A 17,880-nucleotide genomic window follows, 5' to 3' on the forward strand; every position below is an offset into this window, starting at 1 on the left:
CAACGTTGAGGACCCCTGGTGTAGACCCTGCTAGTGCTCATTAAAGGTTCTTTACTGTGCTTTAACATAGTGCAGCCCTATGATACAGTGCACTAGGAAACCTTTAGTGTGCACTAGCAAGGTCTACCTCTATACAAACCAATTAATGTGCAACGTGTTAGAGTGTTTTAGAAATCACACCCCCATGGTAACATGGGGTGTGATTTGCATCCGAAGAAGTGAGGTTTTTACCCACGAAAGCTTATGTCCAAATAAATCTGTTAGTCTTTAAGGTGCCACCAGATTCCTTGTTGTTTTTGTAGATACAGACTAACATGGCTACCTCCTGATACTTGACACCCCCATGGTGTACGTTACATCATTATGCAGACATAACCTTAGCTGAACAAATACTTTTTCAAACCATACTGCCAGTGACAAATACACCATTACTTCTCAAATAAATAATTTGTGACAAGAAAGTTATGGCATTATTTATGCAGATGAGCACAAGAAAGGGAATGATAAATCTTCTTACCTATTAATCATATTTCTACAACGTAATCATTCTTGAAAGAGTTCTGAAACTAAAACTTGCTAAGGTGCAGATATCTTGAAGCACATGCTTAAGTGCTTTGTTGAATCAGGGCCTAAAATAATAAGCCTCTTTTCCCTGATACCAATTAACAAAACATCATCAGTCAGGGAACATACAATATAGAACTATGTACTATTACAAAATACCAATCAATGAACTAGAAAAACCCTGTATATTTAGCAAAACAAATGAAAGAGGCTAGGGTTCACTATTGAACGATTGCTGTTTTCTTTTGTTTATTACATAGTAACAGTATTATTTACTGCAGCTTTGCAAGCTAGCAAGCAGCTGGGTGTAATACATTCCCATGCTGTGTAACCTCTTCTTATGCTTCATTAGACTTCTTATCAGGAGCAGAAGAAAAGAAATCTCTCTCTTATGCCTTTCCTGTGGCAAAGGAAAAGACAAGATGATGACTTTCCAGTTCATTTCACTTGTACAACATTTTCATCAATCACCATGGGGTAGGTTTTTGTTATTCTCACTGGAGGACTGTTCTTGGTTTTCTGTCACAAAGAAGCATGACTCCACTAACTAGCACGTTGGGGTTACCTCCACCAGACTTGTAGAAAAACACAATGCAAACATAAGGCGAATGGCTACTTCTCCAATACTTTCTAAGGGCCTCATCCTGCAATCCTAATGCAGGACTGCATAGGGACTAGAAAATTGAGTTTAAAATTCCTCTCACTGGGAGGAAGTTTAAAGCCCTGAAACACACTGAACACTTGAAGTAATGAAGCTAAACTACCACATTGCATCAAGAACCAAAAGCTGCTTTCTGCTTGTTTTGTGACTTTTGCTCCAAAAACTAAGCAAAAGAAACTGGTTTATTTTTATTTTAATCTCCCTGTGAATTATGCATTCCTTTGCAGTTTTTGTTCACTATACCCCCACACAGTTTGGCCTCCATTCTCCTTTTCCTATGCGTTCAACAAGTCCCATAGATTTCAATAGGAATTACATGAACAAACAAAAAGAAGAATGGGACATGGTCTAATCACAGTGTTAACAGAGCAATGGAGAAGACAAGACGACAATAAAACATTTCTTTGGAAGATGGTTTCTCTTCCCATAACTTCATGTTTTTAAAATGTCTTTTCCTTTTCGCTCTGTGTTCTTTCTCACTGAAAGACAAAGCTGTACACAACATACTATTGTAAAAACAAGCATATGGCTCAAAGATCACTGTTGACTTTCTTGAATCTCAAATTAGCCTTTTTATTTAAAATACGTGAAAGACATCTGTACACTCTTTCATTAAACTAATTTTACATTTGTAACATCCTACGTATTCTTTTGGAACCATTTCCATTAAACTGACGAGTCTGGGTTTGGACAGCAAGTATTTCCTTTGTAACATTAAAGGAGGAGTGTACTGCTGTCAAAATTTCTCTCTAAAAATAAAAGTCTTTGATAAAATAGATACTATACTTGTTAGAACAGGAATCTCTGAAGTTAATTTCAAATGAAAGAATATTTTAGACTGAATCATAAACTAGATTTTAAAAACCCACTATTGTACTGTCCCCTTTCCTGCAGGGAAAGTAAAGAGAAAACTACTCTGAATTTCCATGCACAGAATACTATAACATTTTGGAGACTTCGGAGATTCTTAAATCACAGTTATGCAACATAACTATCATATCCTAAAACAGAGGACAGATAGTCCTGCAGCTGAATTTATTGGCTTGAATATGAAACACTCCAAAGAGATGGCTGACATGACTTTTAAATTATGTTTTGCAATTTAAAGCTACATTGTGCAGTTTTCTGTTGCATTTGACAGAGAAAGGGGACATTTTACAAGTACTTAGGCGCAATTTCTTTTTTCATGTTTGTCATAACTATAAAGGGAAGGGTAACAGCTCTCCTGTGTACAGTACTATAAAATCCCTCCTGGCCAGAGACTCCAAAATCCTTTTACCTGTAAAGGGTTAAGAAGCTCAGGTAACCTGGCTGACACCTGACCCAAAGGACCAATAAGGGGACAAGATACTTTCAAATCTTGGGGGGGGGGGGGGGGAGGTAGGTTTTTGTTTGTGCTCTTTGTTTGGGAAGTTGTTCGCTCTTGGGACTGAGAGGGACCAGACATCAATCCAGGTTCTCCAAATCTTTCTGAACAAGTCTCTCATATTTCAAACTTGTAAGTAAACAGCCAGGCAAGGCGTGTTAGTTTATCTTTGTTTTCTCAACTTGTAAATGTACCTTTTGCTAGAGTGTTTATCTCTGTTTGCTGTACTTTGAACCTAAGGCTAGAGGGGGGTCTTCTGAGCTCTTTAAGTTTGATTACCCGGTAAAGTTATTTTTCCATCCTGATTTTACAGAGATGATTTTTACCTTTTTCTTTAATTAAAAGCCTTCTTTTTAAGAACCTGATTGATTTTTCCTTGTTTTAAGATCCAAGGGGTTTGGATCTGTATTCACCAGGGAATTGGTGAAGAGTCTCTCAAGGCTACCCAGGGAAGGGAATTAGCTTTGGAAGTGGTGGCAGCGGACCAGATCTAAGCTGGTAGTTAAGCTTAGAAGTTTTCATGCAGGCCCCCACATTTGTACCCTAAAGTTCAGAGTGGGGAAGCAGCCTTGACAATGTTGCTGTTTGTAGATCTCGTGTATTTAGCCTCAGATTGTGGAAACAATTTAGTCCACAAGCACTCCCATTGATTTAAATGTGACCACTTGTGGAAACAGATACTACTCAACATGAATAAAGATATACCATCTAGCTTGTAATGAATTTATCTGAATTAAAAAGAAATTAGCTTTTGAGATTTGTGAATTCTAAAAGTTCACTTGAGAATTGAATGGAATAATTATTGTGGCTCAAAAAAGAAGTTATGATTTAAAAAAAATGAAGCCAATATTGCATTTTGTAGCTGTGATTCCCTCAAGCCCTTTTCCATTCTATTACAGGGTTTACCATCATGACAAACTATTGAACATTTTTCTATATATCCAGGAGACTATTCCATGCACAGCTTTTGCTGTGTAGACATACCCTGACTCTGGGTTAGTCTACATGAGCTAGTCTGAATCTAGCTAATGCCGGTAAAAATAGCAATGAAGATAGCACACAGTGAGTTTCAGATCAGGTAGTACAAGCCACATATGTTCCCAGGGTCCATGATAGGCTTGAACTAGCTACTCTGACACCTGCACTGCATTGTCTGCACTGCTGCTTTTAGCAACAGTTGATGGAGTCAAGCTAGTTCAGGTAGACTAGCTCATACATAGAGTTTGCTGTATAGACATATGCCACTGATGCTGCTTCCATGTAGATTTCAAGGGGAGATTATTTCCCTGATCCGGCAAAGCATTTAAGCACGTGCTTAACACTAAGCATGTGACTAGTCTGGGACTATAGAGACAATGGTTCAAATCCTTCTCTGGAATAACTCTACTGACTTCAGCAGGTTAAACCAGGGATTAATTTGGCTTGATGTTATTAGCATCAGTTAGGGAGCAGTCTTTTAGTTTGGCTTTACTTAAAATCTGGAACTGCTCGTATGCTTAAAGTAAGGCAGATACTTAAGCACTTTGCTGAATCAGGGCCTAAGCTCATTAGGGTCTGGTTATGGCGGAGGGGCGGGGGGGGGGAGGGGAGAAGAGAAGAGAAGAGAGAAACGCACAAACTTTGATATCAAATTTGGGGTTCATCTTTCAAAATCCGGAACTCAATCAAAACGTTCTGACAGGGTTTTAACTGGGTTTCGTTCAGTGACATAAATGGCATTGCTGTGTAGCTGTATATTAAGAAAGGAAGTCATTAAACCATAAAATATTGATATTTACCAACAATTTAGGACAGATTTAGGCCCTTAATTGCAAACTCTTCACACTGTATATGAAATCAAATGAAAGACTGCTCGCTAGCTAATGCGAATAGCACTGGGCCAAATTCACCCTGGTGTAACCCAAGCAAGCCAACAGGGTTACATCACAGAAGGGTTTGACCCACTGTATCTGTAGTACTAAGTGTTCAATATTAAAAAAAACAGATATTCTTTACCAAAGGTACAAATAGATTAAACAGCCACTTTTCTACTGAAGTTTTTTCCCCATCACACAAAGGGTTAAGCACCAAACAGTATCTCTATTATTTCACTCATGACTCCATTCCTAATTTTCTGTTTTCTGGCAGCTGCTTACTAACTTACTAATAATGTGTGTCTTTGTTTGGACTTCTTAAAAAGGGGATATTCTCAAAGTGGAAGAAAGCTCAATTTATTTCACTTTGAAACCTGAGAAACTAGTAACATGAACCGTATGTTGATTATAGAGCACGGTGATAAATAAAGGAAGAAGTTGTGTAAATATCTGAAATGATGACGGTGGGAGAGAGTAGGAGAAGTCCTGCTTTGGGTATATGATGCTTTTGTGGTATCTGATGTCCGAAGGAAGCATGCATGTACAATAGAGTCTTTTCTTAGTTTGCATTCTATATCTTTTACTATTATTTGCAAGTTTTCCCTAACACACTCTTGGCTATTCTGAGGTGTCAAACAACCATCACCTGCCCACATCTCCCAGTGCACCTCTCAGGCTGGAAGCTCTTCTCCTTAGCTCTCTTGTCTATAGCGAAGAATTGGTAATACTGTACCTAAGCATGGACTTCATTCTAATTAAGATTCGACCACCTGGAAGATGCTACCTACAATTATTTCTAGGTCTTGCGGGGGGGAGGGGGGGAAATAGTGCCATTGCTGGATCCTGGAAAATCACTGCAGAACTTGTTTCTATAGCAGCATATTTCACAAATTCAGCATGGCCTGTAGAGTCACGTTTGGGTTTTGTGTAAAATAACAAAAACATCCACAAACAGGAAGCGTTCTACAGTATGAGGAAGAGGAGCTGGTGTCCCTGACTGGAGGAGATGGAGAGGTGTGGCAGCCAGACTAAATGAAGCTGCCTCATTGGATGTGAGGGATGTTTGTGTAGAGAAAGAGAAAATGCAGCTGAATTTTAGCTAGTGGGAGGGACTCTAGAATCAGCAGAGAAGTGATAAAACACCCCATAGCCCTAGCAGGAAAACTGGTGCTAACAACAGTCCCACACCCCTAAACTCAGGATGGCGTGGGGAAGAGGAAGAACGGACTTAATTCCAGATCCTTGCTCCCAGTTCCAGCCATAGTGTCATACACTACGGTTACCATACATCCGGATTTTCCCGGACATGTCCGGCTTTTTGGGCCTCAAATCCCCGTTCGGGGGGAAATCCCAAAAAGACGGACATGTCCGGGAAAATAGGGAGGGAGGGCCTGGCGGTGCTCGGCCGGGGCCGCTGGGGCTGGGGCCGGCAGTGCGGAGCCGGGGGCAGCGCAGTGCTCGGCCGGGGTCCGGGCCGGGGGTGTGGGGCCGGGGGCAGCGCGCTGCTCGGTTGGGGGCGAGGGGTGCGGTGCTCGGCCGGGGCTGGTGCGGTGCTCGGCCGGGGTCATGGGCACTCGGCCGGGGGCGCGGTGCTCGGCCGGGGGCCGGGGCCGGTGTGGTGCTCGGCCGGAGCCGGGGCTGGGGGCGCAGACACTTGGCCAGGGGCCGGTGTGATGCTCAGCCGGGGGCGCGGACACTTGGCCGGGGGAGTGTGGAGTGTCCTCCTTTTTAAAAATTAAAATATGGTAACCCTATCATACACTCCTTGGGATCTAATTGTTATCCCTATGACATTTCCCTGTCTTACACTTTAGGGCCTACAGAAAACCAGAGGTTATAATAACCTGCTCCAGACATATACTCCCTCTCTGATTCCCCCCCAGGAAAGCTAGGGAGCCAAAGTTGCTGTTTCTGGCTGCTTCCACCATCTTTTGCTGTAGCTGGGGAGCATAACCCTCCTGCTTCTAGGCAGTTGGAATAGTGTCTTCCTAAATAATGGCCAATGGATCCCCCTTTTCTCCTGCTCTTAGATATTTACATTTTTGCTGGAAATATATTTTTTTGGATTTTTCACATTAATGGAAATAGCGCAAAAAAAAAAAAAAAGTCCTTGATCTCCCTCAAGCAAAGGGACTACACCTGTGAATAGCCTCTGCACAAAAATTAAAGGGGGAGAGGTTGGGATGACTCTTTGCATGACCTCCACATTGCATACCCATGTAAGGGTCTGTCACAATTTGACTTAATTTACCAAAGACAGAGATAAATCTCTTGTTAGAAAAGTTTAGAATACAGATAAATTATTTCAGAGTGGTAGCCGTGCTAGTCTGTATCAGCAAAAAGAATGAGGAGTACGTATGGCACCTTAGAGACTAAAAAATTTATTTGGGCATAAGCTTTCGTGGGCTAAAACCCACTTCATTGGATGCATGCAGTGGAAAATACAGTAGGAAGATAGATATATATATATATATACACACACACACACACACACACACACACAGAGAACATGAAAAAATGGGTGTTGCCATACCAACTATAACAAGACTAATCAATAAGGTGGGCTCACTCCAGAGTTTGCAGTGACAATCACTACAGTGATATGCTAGCAATAAAAATACCAGCTTCACAAGTAATCTCTATCCAGTCACTGTAGCCTTTACCTATCTCTTAAAGGCATCCAGAATATTAAGAGCCAGAAGCTTTCTTCCATCAGTTATAATTTCCAGCTCCTTTGAGGTAACAGAAATTAAATCATATTCTCTTAAATGCACCAAAATAAACATGCAAGTTAAATTAAATGGACCAAATTCTGCTCTTATTTACACTAGTATAAATCTGAAATAACTTCACTGAAATCAATGGCATTATTCTGGATTTACATTCATTTAACGGAGAGCTGAATCTGATCTCCTGTGTTTGCAATATTACAGTTTTACTATGCCTAAGTCATAATTCTATTTACCAGAAAGAGTGAGAGAGTGGTGAATACTATAGTACCTTTCACTGTTTAAGGAGTCTTGAAAAGTTTTAACTCTGTGCGGACTTTAACCAAGGTAAACTTTAACCTTCATAATCAATGATATAACCAGAAATTATTTATGTATTTATTTTATTCTTTTTATTTTCAAGTTATACAAATAACTCACTGTCTACCTAAGGCGCTAAGTGCTTATGTTAAAAAGACAGGCATACAAATAACCCTCCCACCACACCCAACCATCCCCTCAGCAACCTTTCCTCAACACCAAAAATGGAAAATCAAATCCATGACAATATCACAAAGTGGAACTAGTCATTATGCTTATTAGGCAGGTACAGGCATCAAGAAAAAAATGCTCATATAAATTAAACGTTGGTGTAAATTAATTGGAGGAAGTGTGTGAGTTTTCCTGATATGCCAAAAATTGTCTTCTTTTCCTGACTTCATGGAAACCCATCATTGCTGGTTTACCAGTGGAACCTTACCTCATCTCCTTCTATTCCATTCCATTCCATTCCATTCCATGAAGGTTCTTATTCCATATTCATCACTGTAGTATCTGAGCACCTTTCAGCAGCCCATTAAGCAACATGACTAACAGCTCTCACATGTTGTTTGTTCTCTCATCCTCTCCCCCGGGGGAGAAGCAAGTGTAGTGGAGTGTCCTGTTTTGGTAGATTGTTTTAAATTTAATTTTATTTCAAATATACACGTCGCTATTTGGGCTGTCAAGCGATTAAAAAAAATTAATTGCAATTACATGCCAGATGTGCTAAAGATTCATATGTCCCTTCATGCTTCCAACTTCATGTCGTCTGGAATGATGACGGGTTCTGCTCAATAACAATTCAAAGCAGTGTGAATCGGTGCATGTTCATTTTCATTATCTGAGTCAGATGCCACCAGCAGAAGGTTGATTTTCTTTTTTGGTGGTTCAGGTTCTGTAGTTTCCACATCTGAATGTTGCTCTTTTAAGACTTCTGAAAGCATGCTCCAGACCTCATCCCTCTCAGATTTTCGACAGCGCTTCAGATTCTTAAACCCTGGGTCAAGTGCTGTAGCTATTTTTAGAAATCTCACGTTGGTACTTCTTTGCGTTTTGTCAAATCTGTTGTGAAAGTGTTCTTAAAACAAACGTGCTGAGTCATCATCTGAGACTGCTATAACATGAAATGCAGGTAAAACAGAACAGGAGACATACAATTCTCCCCTAAGAAGTTCAGTCACAAATTTAATTAACACAGTTTTTTAATGAGCATCATCAGCATGGAAGCACGTCCTCTGGAATGATGTCCAAAGCATGAAAGGGAATGTTTATTATATCTGGCATGTAAATGCCAGCTACAAAAGTCCCATGCAAATGCCTGTTCTCGCTTTCTGGTGACATTTTAAATAAGAAGTGGGCAGCATTATCTCCCATAAATGTAAACAAACTTTTTTATCTTAGCAACTGGTTGAACAAGAAACAGGACTGAGCGGACTTGGAGGCTCTAAAGTTTTACATTGTTTTGTTTTTGAATGCAGTTATGTAACAAAAAAAAATATCTATGTTTGTAAGTTGCACTTTCACGATAAAGCAATTGCACTATTTCTTTTATCATTTTTACAATACAAATATTTGTAATCAAAAATAATAATATAAAGTGAGCAGTGTACACTTTGTATTTATGTGTTGTAATTGAAATCAATATATTTGAAAATGTAGAAAAACATCCAAAAGTGTTTAATAAATTTCATTCGGTATTCTATTGTTTAACAATGCGATTAAAAATGCAATTAATCACGATTAATTTTTTTAATCTTGATTAATTTTTTTGAGCTAATCGCGTGAGTTAACTGCGATTAATCGATAGCCCTAGTTGCTCTATATGTATGTTACGGAAAGCAGGATCAAAAAAATGCTCCTTGCAATTAGAGCAGAAGGAGGTAAGCTTTTCAATGGTTGTTAGCTCTTGACTACAACTGAGAATCTATTTGGTTTATCTTTATTTCCATCATCTTGCTGAAGAAAGATGAGTTACGGTCCCTGATCCAATGCACCTTGAAATCAATGGAAATCCTCCCTCTGACTTCAAAAGATGATGGGTCAAGCAAGCCCTTACACACTTGTAGCTCTCTCCTGCCATCAGACCTTTATTTTGTGATTATTTGGTAGACCTCTTTACACAACAACATTTACAATTTCATTTAATTATATTTAGAGGCTCAAATTATTAATACAGTCAGGTTGCTTTTATTCACTCATAAAAAAAAATGTGAAGCACTCAAATGACTTTAAATCACACTAGAGTGGACATAGTGATTTAAAATTATTGGAGTGCTTCACATTTTTATGAGCTCCTGAGTTTGGAAGTGATTAGGGTTCTGGGCAGGCATAGATTAGGGCACCACAGGAAATAGGAGAGTTTTTTTTTTCCATTTTCTGAGTGTTTGAATTTGGAAATAATTAGGGTTTGGAGTATGTCCACTCATTAAAAATGAATAGCAGGACTCTCCCAAAATAAAAAAATTAGATCATCCAAATTGTGGTAGTAAAAGTACTAGTGCCTTAACGGAGAGGTAAGAGCAGGCCTTAGTTACAAATGTGATGGGCACTATAGAGAAAGAGTCATTTTCCCCCAGCACAGACAAAATTTGTCCATTGATGTAAGGAGAACAAGCTGTGGATTGGAGACCTCACACTGTGGACAGCATCAGTGGCTCCAGAGGGGCCATCTGGGTGCGGCAAAGAGGTAGACATGATTGTGCCTCCATGTTTGTAGGAACTGCTGCAGTCTGGAGAAGAGCTGGCTACACTACCATTAAGGGGAACCTCTCCTGTATCCACCACCCAGAAAGCATGTTATTGACAGCATAATGCCTCTAGAACCTGACATTTGTGTGGCATGCTTCCTTTCTCTCCATCTTTCCAGCCAGCTTGCCGTTGTAGGAGGCATTACAGCCCTCGTATTAAGAGAATAAACTTTTTGATTTAAAAGGAGTCCTCCAAAATAATAAATCACTTCAAATCATTTTATGTTGCCCTATAATGTGCATATATATATAACCGGACTCTCAATGCCTAAAAAGGTTTTGCTTCTTTTCCTCACTATAAAATATTAGCAGGACAATTTTAGAAATCCAACTCATCAAGCATTTATTTATGTCGTACAACATGAGCATTTGAGTAGGCTCATTAATGCAGTGACACTTTTTAAGGAGTTTCTTTTAACAATGTTGTTAGATACAGGCCACACTGAAGACTTTTTTTCTTCTTACAACAGTTTCATCATCACTGTGGTGTATTTATTCCTGGAATTTCTCACCTTGTTTTCAGTATCACGTGATTGTGCAACATCTGCTCCGCATCTCAAACCTGATCAGAGTACATGCGTCTGTGGCAGAGGTCTAATGACTCACAGCACAACTCAGAAAACTGGCTTGTTTTCTGAGAAGCTACATCTTCATTTTAATTTACTAAGAAGTGATACATTACTTGCTGCTAACACAGACAGAGCGGAATTCACAGGGTACAAAGAAAGGAGCAATGATTGTATTACACTAGTGACTTAGGCACTTAGCAGGCTTTCAGTGAGATGTAGGCTCCTAAGTGCCTATGACTATTTTGAAAATAAATGGGATTTAGACTCCTAGGCCTAGATCCTTAAAGGTATTTAGGCACCAAACTCGCACTAAAATCAATGGGAATTAAGTGCTTCACAAACCTTTGTGGATCTCACACTCCAAACTCCTCAGCCTCACCCTCCAGCCCAGAGCTCCCTCCTGTTCTCCACACCCCTCATCCCCGGCCCCACCCCAGAGCCCTCACCCCCATCTGGAGCCCGAATCCCAACCCCCTGCCCTAGCCCGGTGAAAATGAGCGAAGATAGGGGAGAGCAAGCGATGGAGGGAGGGGAGATGGAGTGAGCGGGGCCAGGGCCTCAAAGAAGGGACAGGAGCGAGGCAAGGGTGTTCAGTTTTCTGCAATCAGAAAGTTGGCAACCCTACCTGCGAACTTTTACTTGCATGAGCAAGCCTGAGTGGCTTCAACTGCACTAGCTGAGCATTGCTCATGTGAACAGAAGTTTGCAGGGTTGGGCCCTTTTATAGTCACAGTAACAAGGTACAATTAAGAAAATAGAGGTATGCCTAAACTGGCGCTGGAGGTGTAAATTCCTGCTTGAGGAGACATACTTGTCCTAGCTCTCTAAAAATAGAAATGTCGCCACCGTGGCACAAGCAGGATCCTAACCAAGATGCTAGGAATATACGTCGGTGGCTAGCCTCTCATTTTGCTTGCACGATGGCAGCCACATTTCTATTCTTAGTGCATTAGCTTGATCACAGCTACTGCAGTTATGTCTTCTTGAGCTGGAATTTACACCTCCAGGTTGAAGTATAGATTCCTTGGTTTCCCTCTTCCTGTGCCACATAGAGTTCATAAACCAACACATGTAAATGCTGAAATCAGGAAAAGGGATCATGTAAACATTAGATGGATTTTTTCCTTTATCCATTAAACTGGCTTTGGTAGACATCACAAGCCAAATTTTGCTCTGATTTACTCCACTGACTGCAATGAAATTTACATAGGCATAAGTGGACAGAACTGAGCCTGCTCATTTAAAATGGCTGGACTGTTCTCCTTCACATGCTTTATAGCGCCAAATTATCATGATTAAGGCTACAATTTAAATCATGGGTATTTTAGTAAAAGTCATGGACAGGTCACAGGCGAGAAACAAAAAAATCACAGCCTGTGACCTGTCCATGTCTTCTACCATAAATACGCCTGATAGAATCTTTGTTGTTGTTGTTGTTGTTTTGGGGAGGGGAGGGGAGGGAAGGGGAGGGGAAAGATACTACTGCTAAGGAGGTTCCTGGAGCCAGCCGCATCGGCTGCTGCTCAGGCAGTCCTGGGGGCCAGTTGCTCGGGCAGTCCCAGGAGCCTGCAGTCCAACGCCACCAGAGCAGCAGCCAGTGTGGCTGGGTCAGGGGCTGGGACCACTCCAGCAGTGGTTGATGTGGCTGGCTGCAGAGCCGCTCTAGCAGCAGCCGGTGTGCTTGTCCCCAGGGCCAGCTGCTTGGGCAGCCCTAGGGTCAGCCACACTGGCTGCTGCAGAAGTCACGGAGGTTGCAGGAAGTCACGGATTACATGACTTCCGCACCTCTGTGACAAACACGGAGCCCTAATCATAATCCATCACCTGAGTTGCAATGTCCATACACAACACACCAGTAATTGCCTGCACAAGTATTTAATTCCCAAGCAGAATTTCATGTTTGCAGATGCAATTTTAGAACCAGGTTTTGAAAAAAATGGCACACAAGGTTATAGGCCAATATTCTTTTTTCCCCATTTGCCTCAGACTATTGCATATAAGTACTGAAAGAAATATGAGCAAGTACTATATAAGTACTGAAAGAAATAGGATTAAAAAACAAAGGTGAGATTTTTTTAAATCCACTTAGGGTGTTGGGACACTCAATTCCCATTAATACTAATTAACTAATTACATTTTAATGAGGATTAAATGACCAGACCCCTTCAGCAGCCCTGAAAATCTCAGCGAAGAGTAGAACCCTAAAAGCATTAGAACATGATATCTTTGTAATATGTGAGTTACATTTCAATCCACTGCTGAGGCTGAATCCAGCTGTTTTCATTTTTTTAATTTAACATTTATACAAGAAGATTACTTACAAAAATAAAATTACTGGAACTGCCTGAAGTTACACTTTTTGTGGCTTTGATAAGTAAAACGATTGGTCTCTGAACTGTATGATTTCAGACCCAAAGGTCAAAAAAGTCACTTAGGTTGCCAATGTTAACAAAAATTAGTGGAATAATAAAAAAATTTAAGTGAATTCCCCCTCCCCGTTTCTCCTCCGCTACTGCTTTATTTCCCTAGGAGTCCTGCCAGCTTAAGAAGACACAATACACCTCCAAAAATTACTAGTACAGTAGCAAGAGAATCCTTCCTTAGAAGCAAAAGTTGTTTCTTATCACAGAAGAAAGCAAAACACTTATCAGGCATAACCATGAGGTAGGAAATTTTAATATCAATCAATCCCCCTGCTTCTATTCCCCTATTTGAATATTTTGATCAGGTTCAAACTGCAGTCCTCAATGTGTAGCTTTACTATGGCAACCCCCAGGAAGAGGGGGGGGGAAAGCTATGGAGTTAATACATTTAAATCAGTATTTCCTAACTTGGGGAGAGGCCTTCCTAGGAAGGCAGCATACTAATGCACAAAGGAAGGGAAAACTACATGACTTTGGCTCCACTCTGACCATATCCCTCACCACAAACAAACTGCCATGCATAAACCTCTAGGCAGCTCCTTGAAAGCCACCCACCATCCATTCCTGCTCCTACAGTAGTTTGTAATCGTAGAAGATCAGAGTTGGAAGGGACCTCAGGAGGTCATCTAGTCCAACCCCCTGCTCAAAGCAGGACCAATCCCCAGACAGATTTTTGCCCCCAATCCCTAAATGGCCCCCTCACGGATTGATCTCACAACCCTGGGTTTAGCAGGCCAATGCTGAAACCACTGAGCTATCCCTCCCCACCAAATGCAGGTAATGCAGCTTGCCATGGGAGTAATTCACATGCATAGGATAGAAATATGCCAACCTAAGCTTTGTTTGGTAACACTGAGCTCAGCTGCAAGTACACAGGGGTCTCAGGTACACAGAATCAACAATGAATGCCTTCCATCTTGAGAGCTGTATGTAGCTTTCTAGTAAGTGCAGGCAGGAAAGAGAATCAGTTAAAAAAGAAAAAGAAAAGAATAAAAAAAAAAAATTAAAAAAATAAAGAAAAAGCCACAACAGAAAAAAAGAATAGGAGAGTAGGACTTGTTATAATAGATCACATCAGGGACCCATTTAGTCCAGTGTTCTGTCTCTGACACTGGCCATTAACTGCTGCTTCAGAGGACGGTTCAAGTAACCATGAAGTGGACAGTTAAGGAATAACCTGCCCTAGGGTGGTGGGAACCACTACTGTAAGTGAAGGTATTTGATGACTTCCAATGGTAAATTCAGATCTGGGAGGATTAAAGGGAAACAGTGGGATGAGGAGGTGGGGTGTCATGGGGGGGGAGGGGAAAGGAGGAACATAAAATACAAAACCAAAGGAAAACAAGTATGAACATTTCCATAATTAAAGTTGCACTGATCTGTGGTTCAGTAACTGGTACACTAGAACTCAAGTCCTAATTAGGTGATTACTCACCTTTTACTCAGCCCTCACTCATGCAAACTCCCACTGAAGCAAAAGGTAGCTTGCCTGAGTAAGAACCTTATGATTAAGCCCTTTGTCTTTACATAATAATATTTCCTAAAATTATGAAGGGAAAAAAATCCTTCTTCGGTACCTTTATAGTTTCCGTAGGCACTCCAGGCTCCGGAACTTTATCCAAGTAAGTGGTCAAGTCTTGATCGACATGTTCAAACACTAGTGTTAGTTTGGTCTCTCTGTCTGTTCGTGACACTGTGCATACATCAAATAACCTGAGAGGAGGAAAAGGAAAGAGGAGATAAGTTGACGGAAACCAGTGAAGCAGTACCTTGCAGCTCACACATGTATGCTTCCATTTGCTGTAAAATGTGGAGCAAAGAAAGAACTTTCCAAAGCAGGGACAGTCTGTGGCTCTTGATGATTCAAGTGATGATCAATTATTTGTGACATCACATTCAAATTTCATGTTTGGATTCTGAAATCACAAGTATTACAATTTCACAGCATGATCAAAGAGTAGTAGTTAGGTGAGGAGATGATCGATTCTGATCAAGACACAACTACAGTTAACAGAATACAGAAAATTATTTGATTTTATATACATGTTCTCTACCTCCCGCCACATTTGCTCCCCTTTCATTCTTCTTCAAGAGGAAATATGTCAACAGTGACTTTTTTGAGAAACAAAGAAGCTTACTGCTTTTATGCACCTATTAATTTCTTCTCACACCCCTCCAACGTACATCATTACATGATTTGTCACTTAGTTTAGAATCACATTCTCCTTCTCCTCTGATCTACAGAAACAGTATTTTTGCACTGATTAATCTTGTAAATTGCTAAAACCAGGAAAGAGTCAGGAAATTGAGTTTATAAAAATCCTTTTATGCAAAATACAGCTGCTAAGATATTCTTCCTTTCTCATCATTCTGAACACATTACTCTCTTATTTAAATCCTCTGCTTTCTCACCCTCTTTCAAAGCATCAGGTTCAAAGTTTCTTCCCCTCATTTTCAAAGCTCTTCACAGCTCTCACTCTTCTTCCTTGTCTACTCTTGTTTCTTACTGATACTCCTCCCAGCTCCTCTAGCCAGTGATCTATGTCCGCCTGTTTCTCTCACACATTTCTGTGCCTCCTTATATGCAACTCCTTCTGTATGGAATGTCTCCCTCTAAATGATATGGAGGGTCATTGCTTTCTCTTCTGTCAAATCCTTCCTCAGGGCCCTCCTCTGCTACAATCCCATGGGGAAATTATCTAATTACTTGCTTTCAAATGAGATGGGGTTATCTGATACTATCTTTTTAAATTGTTTTTTTTTTAATTACAAGTGTTATTTTAAAAAGTATAGATTTGATTGCCTTCCTGTGTGAAACATGAAACAAAATCAGTCAATATATTCATCAATTGATAGTAGATTTTTTTTCTAAAATACACGTAATTGCTATTCTTGAGAAAAAGAATATGTAGTTTGATAGGAAACCGATGACACTATTTTGAGATTAGTGGTGAAAAAATATTTATTTTGGGACAAAATTACGATTGTAGTGATAAAATATGCATTTATTTTATACCCAATAAGAATAACACGCTTGTTTATTGTAGGGGCAGTATAAGATTAATGAGGTCCTTAATTAATAATTTCCTTACTCTTAGGCCTGGTCTACACTACGACTTTAATTCGGATTTATCAGCGTTAATTCGAAGTTACCCTGCACCCGTCCACACAACGACGCCATTTAATTCGAAATAAAGGGCTCTTTAAATCGATTTCTGTACTCCACCCCGACGAGCGGAGTAGTGCCAAAATCAATTTTAACATTTCGAATTAGGGATAGTGTGGCCGCAATTCGATGGTATTGGCCTCCAGGAGCTATCCCACAGTGCATCATTGTGACCGCTCTGGACAGCAATCTAAACTTGGATGCACTGGCCAGGTAGACAGGAAAAGCCCCGCGAACATTTGAATTTCATTTCCTGTTTGCCCAGCATGGAGAGCACAGGTGACCACAGATAGCTCATCAGCACAGGTAACCATGCAGGCCGATAATCGAAAAAGAGCACCAGCATGGACCGTACGGGAGGTACTGGATCTGATCGCTATATGGGGAGAGGATTCAGTGCTAGCAGAACTTCGTTCTAAAAGACGAAATGCCAAAACTTTTGAAAAAATCTCCAAGGGCATGATGGAGAGAGGCCACAATAGGGACTCAGATCAGTGCCGCGTGAAAGTCAAGGAGCTCAGACAAGCCTATCAAAAAACAAAGGAGGCAAACGGTCGCTCCGGGTCAGAGTCGCGGACATGCCGCTTCTATGCCGAGCTGCATGCAATTCTAGGGGGGGCCGCCACCACTACCTCACCTGTGACCGTGGATTCCGGGTCGGGGATAGTCTCATCAGCTACACCTGAGGATTCTGCGGATGGGGAAGAGGAGGAGGAGGAGGAGGACGAGCTTGCAGAGAGCACACAGCACTCCGTTCTCCCCAACAGCCAGGATCTTTTTCTCAGCCTGACTGAAGTACCCTCCCAACCCTCCCAAGCCAGTATCCAAGACCATGACCCCATGGAAGGGACCTCAGGTGAGTTTACCTTTTAAAATATAAAACTTGTTTTAAAAGCAAGCGGTTTTTAATGATTACTTTGCCCTGAGAACTTGGGATGCATTCGTGGCCAGTTCAGCTACTGGAAAAGTCTGTTAACGTGTCTGGGGATGGAGCGGAAATCCTCCAGGGACATCTCCATGAAGCTCTCCTGGAGGTACCCCAAAAGCCTTGCCACAAGGTTTCTGGGCAGTGCAGCCTTCTTCCGTCCTCCATGGTAGGACACTTGACCACGCCATGCTTGCAGCAAGTAATCTGGTATCATTGCCTGACAAAGCCTGGCAGCGTATGGTCCCGGTGTTTGCTGGCATTCAAGCAACATCCGTTCTTTATCTTGCTGTGTAATCCTCAGGAGAGTGATATCACTCATGGTAACTTGATTGAAATACGGGAACTTAATTAAGGGGACAGAAATGGCCGTTCCTACTGGGCTGTTTGCCTGTGGCTGAAAATAAATCCTTCCCTGCAGTTAGCCAAGCGCAGATGGGAAATTGGCCCTGAGCTTTTCGCGTTTGGCTAGCAGGGATCTTCCCTGTTACCAGCCACGCGGTGGGGGGAGGGATACCGTGATCATCCCAGAGGATTCATGGCGGGAGGGGAGCGGCGGGGGGGGGGGGGGGGGGGA

At 41.3% G+C, this 17,880-nt stretch overlaps 1 protein-coding gene across 1 annotated transcript in view; it reads right to left on the bottom strand.

Moving 5' to 3' along the window:
• CDK6 (cyclin dependent kinase 6) overlaps positions 1-17,880 on the bottom strand; it is a 189,501-nt gene that overhangs the window by 128,623 nt on the left and 42,998 nt on the right. The window contains exon 3 of the mRNA XM_034760443.1: positions 14,790-14,925. Coding sequence (XP_034616334.1) covers positions 14,790-14,925 — 136 coding nt within the window. The remainder of the gene's footprint in view (positions 1-14,789; positions 14,926-17,880) is intronic.

This window comes from Trachemys scripta, chromosome 2 (genome assembly GCF_013100865.1).
Source record: "Trachemys scripta elegans isolate TJP31775 chromosome 2, CAS_Tse_1.0, whole genome shotgun sequence".
Classification (NCBI taxonomy): Eukaryota; Metazoa; Chordata; order Testudines; family Emydidae; genus Trachemys; species Trachemys scripta.